The sequence below is a fragment of the Tupaia chinensis genome, unplaced genomic scaffold (genome assembly GCF_000334495.1).
Source record: "Tupaia chinensis unplaced genomic scaffold, TupChi_1.0 Scaffold000353_1, whole genome shotgun sequence".
NCBI lineage: Eukaryota > Metazoa > Chordata > Mammalia > Scandentia > Tupaiidae > Tupaia > Tupaia belangeri.
The window spans coordinates 44,891-50,893 of NW_006159847.1; the positions used below are offsets into that span (position 1 = coordinate 44,891).

General features: G+C 41.5%; 1 protein-coding gene across 1 annotated transcript in view; it reads left to right on the top strand.

Annotated features, from left to right (window-relative positions):
- The window catches only part of LOC102496847 (bone morphogenetic protein receptor type-1B), a gene marked incomplete at its 5' end in the record, with an annotated part of 47,502 nt that extends 41,547 nt beyond the window's left edge, over window positions 1–5,955 (top strand). Inside the window, 2 exons of the mRNA XM_006152414.1 lie at window positions 1,533–1,663; window positions 3,196–5,955. Of these exons, the coding sequence (XP_006152476.1) occupies window positions 1,533–1,663; window positions 3,196–3,321 (257 nt within the window). The remainder of the gene's footprint in view (window positions 1–1,532; window positions 1,664–3,195) is intronic.
- Between the last annotated feature and the right edge of the window lie 48 nt (window positions 5,956–6,003).

Genomic DNA, 6,003 nt, shown 5'->3' on the forward strand with positions numbered 1-6,003 from the left:
CCTCTCTCTCTCTCTGTCTGGCCAGCGCATGCGCCCTATAGCAAAAACCTCTTAAAAAAAAAATTTGAATAAGTACAGAAATTTTAAAGATCAAAACGAAAATCAGACAATTCTCGAACTTTAAACATTTGTGGTTAATATTTTTGGTATAGATAAGTTTCCAACTTTTGGTATAGATAAGTTTCCTTTTTAATGAAGTTTATTTATTTTCGGAGAGCGGAAGAGGTACACACTCATGGTAGGGATAGGGTCTTCATGCCATAGTCCTCCTTTCAGTCCTGCAGCCAGCCAGGGCTGTGGGCACACCTCTGGACATACCCAGCAGTACAGGTAGACCCAGGAGGTGTACCCTGAGTCCTCCTACATGGTCTGCAGCATCATGTAGCCATGTCCCCACTGCCTGTGCTGCCATGGCTGCACATAAATATTTAATGTGCCAAAGCATGCCTGTGGCTGAGCCAAAACTATAAATCTGACAGTTTGTTCAACTAGGAGATAGAGTTTCGAATTTATTGTGATATGCATCATCTTATCCCACCGACACAGGGATGTGGCGGTGCTGGGATGATCTGACCCAGCACTGCAGTGGGATGTGGATGCTTGCCTCATGCTCATGAAGAATGAGCGACTTGGACATAGAGAGGAGATAGCAAGTGGGAGTTTGTGGAAGGAAAGGGAAGGAAGAACGAAGTGGATCCTGGAAAGGGGATTGCAGAAGAGGAGCGGGGGCAGATGGTGGGGGAGCTTATCTGGTTGGAGGAACTTTGTCCCGGCTTGTTCTTTTGTGTGTTTGTTTCCCTTATGGTGGGAGCTTATTTCTCTCAATTTTGGAGTGGGCACAAAGGTTAGGAGATTCTTTGTCTAAAAGCTTTAGACCATAAAAACCATTGTCTCATCCTCTTCCCGGAATGTGGTGAGGCCTGGAAAATAGCCTTCGTTTTCGGTCTGGGTCACGCTGCCTAGGTCAGTCACTGAGCCACTGTTGTAAGCCGTCCCTCCTGAGCTAGTAGCCGAGCTGCTGTGTCTCCATCTTAAAACTTAGCTATTTTGTGACTCCATTTTGAGCCAATACCCTACCTTTATTTTTAGGGTCCCTTTCTCTTACCACAGTATAATTATTATGAAAAGTTAATCAGATAAGGTTTACTTTGGCAATAGAAATAGTCTCATATTTAATGCAGCACGAGTTCAGAATCTATCTTCCCAATTTGCATTCAGATTTAATTCAGATTTCTAGAAACTTGGTCTTTATAAAATTAGAAATAAATTTGAGAGACTTGTTTTACTTAGCTCTTAAAAATTAGGGGAAAAAATGACTTGAAGACCTTTGGTAATCATTTTCCTTTGGCTTTTTGTTCATTTTTTTTCTATATTAGGTTAAGTACTATTTGAATAATTATTTTCTCAAGATTTATTTTGCTGTTGTCAGTATGAACTCATCTTTAATGTAAATAGCACTTTCTTTTGAGAATAGCATCTTAGGCTATTTGTACATCATAAAAGCAGTCATTAACAATACATGGTGCTTGCAGGTATAGTGGAAGAATACCAGCTTCCCTATCATGACCTGGTGCCCAGTGACCCCTCCTATGAGGACATGAGAGAGATCGTGTGCATCAAGAAGTTACGGCCCTCATTCCCCAACCGCTGGAGTAGTGATGAGGTAAGGCTCAAGGTGACCGTGTGGCCAAGATGGACTCCCAGTCTTCTCTGCTTCTACCGAAATTCCGGTGCTCCTTGCAGAAATTCTTCTTTGTTTTCATGGTGATGATAACGGTGCTTCCTGTCAGGAGTTGATACGGAGATAAGTGCAGTGTATACATTATCTGTTCCTTTTTTCCAGTTTCATTCCATTTAGCCTCGTCCAGAATATATCGAGCAGGTTGGCATTTAGCCTGCCTAACAGATAACATTATTTCACTTAATCATGGTGTCCTGATAGCTGCCTAAGGGCTATTATTTCTCTCTAGCTCACCCTCTCTGTGTTTTGAAAGCATCATGATTTTTCTCCACTACAAACCCCCATACACCACACTTCCACTTTGATAACAGGAAAATGGTCGGTATCTGAAGAACTGAGTCTTCTATACCCAGAAGAGATAACAAGGTGACCAAGTTGAGCTGTCTGACTGTGCTGTATGTCCCTGTTAAATAGTGATGAAATGCAGTGTGAGCAAACCCATGTGCAACTTGGCTCTGAGGATGTAATGGTGAGACCCACTCTGGTCTGCAGAAGAGCCTCTGGGAAGGAGGCAGTAAGACAGGCAGGCCTTGTCAGTCCTGACACAGTCTCCATGCTCCATATTCCTCTCCCAGCCTCTCAACCTTCAGACGCACTGAGCCCCAGAATTCTCTGGCAGACTGGGTATTCAAGATGAGTTTGATGCATCCCCCCCAGGAGAATAAACAAACTCGTATTAAGTGTGTACCGAAGTTTCTGCAGACAAATGGACAGCAATATGTATAACCTAATTCTTCAGGATAAAATTTGTTTAAAAACCACCTTTGGTTCATTGGTTCTGTGTCTAGTTACCAATATGCTAAATAATACATATGTTTTCCAAGGACTGTGCAGAAAGCTTCTTGAGATGCTGAAGTTGTGTTATTTCAAAGCTGGTTATGGGCATTGGTATTACTTGAAATCCCGTGGCTGAAGATTATTAATGAAGTGAAAGTGTGCTTTTCAATAGGAAGACCAATAATTGATATACCACATGAGAATGCAGGAGAAAGTTTTAGTGATACCATGCACAGGTCATTAATCTTGTTAAGTGGTACGGTGTGTGATGCTATTATTGTGGTAGACAGCTGTGATTTAGGAATAACCATGTTTATTTGAATAGTATGGGGTGAGATAAAGGATTTAAGTTATCAAGTGTTGTAAGCAACCTGGGAGTGGAGAAGAATGCCAGCTCCCCAGGTATTTTTCTATGTGCTTCATACTGACTTCAGAGGCCCCTTCTTCAGGTGGTAAAACCACCTCCTTCCCAGGGAAGACCTGAAAATCTGTTTGAGTCTGTGTAATTTTCCAGGAACAGGAATTTTTCTGGAAGTTTACATTTACATGGTTGTAAAGGTACTTTTTCTTAATATATTCAGACTTCACAAACCCCAAGCTCAAAGCCAAATATCAAGTGCCAGCCTCGCAGATATGTTTCTCTACCATTACTCCAATTTTCCTCTTCCCTCCCACAGTGTCTGAGGCAGATGGGGAAACTCATGACAGAGTGCTGGGCTCACAACCCTGCGTCGAGGCTGACAGCCCTGCGTGTTAAGAAAACGCTTGCCAAAATGTCAGAGTCCCAGGACATCAAACTTTGATCGGAGGGAAAAGGACACATCTCTGCAGAAAGCCAGTAGATACTCCTCTGTTTGTGGTCAGGACAAAAGATGTTAAAGAAGTACTCGTCGTACAGCCTTGAGCAGCGTCCTCCTTCCCAGGGGTTCGGACCTCACTTCTCAGGGAGCACCCTGGACAAAGACAGAGATGTTCCCAGAAGCGCAGGTTCATCGTGTCTGTTTATAAGAGGGAGAAACCGCTTGGGTAACTTGTTCAAGATACGGTGCATGTTGCTTTCTAAGAAAGCCCTGGATTTTGGGATTGCCTTTTTTTTTTTTTTTTTAAGATGCTTTAATTTTGCCAAAATAAAACAAATAATGTAGATGTCTTAAGGTTTATAGTATTATAGTTGAAATAATAACTACAGGAGTTCTTCCCAGAAACAAAGCTAGAAGGTAAATTAAAATATGGTTGCTCTCTACAAACCAAAAGATGGTCTGTGAAGTTGGAGAAGGTAGAATAGAACTTACCAAAACACTTCTCCCTGCTTGGCCTCTGCTGACCACTCGGCCAGCTCTGTGTCTGAGGCTGCCACAGCACTGTGAGTGCACCTGGGCACAGTACCCCTGTCTGGGACACAGTTTGGAACTCCCACGGGTGGCCTTTTGCAGCCTCAGACATTGTGGAACAAATGAAGGTTTTACGTGGCTCTGATAGAAGTAAGTGTTGACAGGTGTTTTTCAGAACCACATGGTGTTTCTGGTTGTGTTAGGCGTGTCTTTCAAGGTAGAATCCCTTGCTTTTCATTAAACACAAACAAAGCCTTTTCATGTGCAGAGAACTGACCTGTGCATGCTTTTGATCTCTCAAATCAAAGGATCGATATTAAATAAAATGGCCATGAGTTGTGTTGAAGGCCAAGTGCTTTACAGCAGAGAAAATATTCTCTTGCATGGTAAGAAACACGTGCAAGGTAGAGGAGGAGGGTGAGGATGCAGATGGCTCATTTCAGATCTCCAGGAGAAGCCAGTTTCTGAAGCACAAGCCAAAATTAGGCACACCTTATTTAGGGTAGTTAGAGATGCTTCCTTTCTGTTGGGATCTGCTTTTTGGCTTTGTTTCGTGTATCTGAGTTAAGGCATGGAGAAGAAACAGCTGTCGGGTTAATGTAACTAATTTTAAAATAGATAAATGTCACCTCCTGATGGGACAGCAGAAGATCATTAGCGGAGGCCACAAAGAAGTTTGGCTGCTGCGATCCTAGAATAGATCCCGATCAAGAATTTCCTGCGTTAAGTGGTCATTTCACACCTTGGGATTGCTGACTAAATTTATTTTATTCTTACGGTGTTCAACTCACTGTTTAATTTATTTTTTTCCCCTCTGTGGCACTTGTGCAAAACATCTCTTCACCTTTTTCCTGTGGGGTTTTAACTTTTGAACAAAATGATGCAGTCATCAACAGGGCCAATATTCCTTAGCAGCAGGCTTATAGTAAAGCTAAAAACTGAACATCTCCTTCTCAACTTTCCTCGTGTACATTTCCTTACTGTGGTTTTCTTCTGCTTCTTAGAAATTCTGTCACCGCGGTGAGTAAGAATTTGGAAGTACTTCCCCCTTGGCCTTTCGAAAAAAGACATTCCTTCCAGAATACTCCAGGGGGCAGTGTTTCATAACACATTTTCTCCACTGGCTGACGGAAGGATGGAGGATTTTTGAAAATTTGACAGCTACATGAAAAATGAGAAAATATTTTCCTAACTCCTGAAGTAGGACTGCAGCTGGTGACTTGTTCATCCAGAAGACATCCTAGGGCAGTGAGTGTGTGAGAGCTGTGCTTACAGCGGGGGAAATCAGAAGGAGAAATGTCATTCTTGGTTCCTCATCCAATTCCCAGTGCTTTCTAGCAACCTTTTGTTTGCAGCTGAGGAAAAAGAATTTCTTAATCCTTGAATTGGGAAAAAAATTTAAAAAAGTTCTTTTTTTTTTAATTAAAAATAGTCGATTCGATTCCCAGTGTTAATCTGACCAGAATGCTGCTCTTACTAATAATTATAATAGCAGTGAGATCGTTTCATTCTCTCGTGTTAGATTATTGGGTTGTTGGGAAAGTCATGGTGCATTTTAGCATAGCAAAACATAGAAAAACACATCATGATTTTCCCGACGACCTGATACGTTCTTTGGGATTGCTTAGAAGAGGAAGAGGTGGTTCGAGCTAAGTGTGGTGAACATCTGAGCCTTGAGAAACTTCAGTGCCTCTCATCAGCTCATCCGCGAGCGAACACATAAACATGTATGCCAGTTTGTGTTTGTGTTTCTTGTATTTCTCCTCAATTTAAGCAAGATTGGGCTTCCCTCTTAGAGCAGATAGTGTTTTATTTTTGGTAAATTCTTGAGAATGGATACCTTCCAACCAGAATATTTTGTGGAGAGGCGATGGTTGGGAAGTGAACTGGATTTCTAGGCAGGTGTTGGTTACAATGACGAATGGCAGGAAATGAAAATAACCTTCAAATGTCCTCTATGTTATCTGTTTGGTTGCTTTGGAAACAGTCCACGGCTTATTTTCCAATCCCTAACTTGATTGATTCACTAGCAACACTTAAAATTACTCTGAGATACCTAAAAAGACCCACTTAGCTATTACAGTGTTTCAGTGAGACCAGTTTTTTTTTTTTTTTTTTTTTTTTTTTAAACTTTTTTTTTTTTTTTTTTCTTCT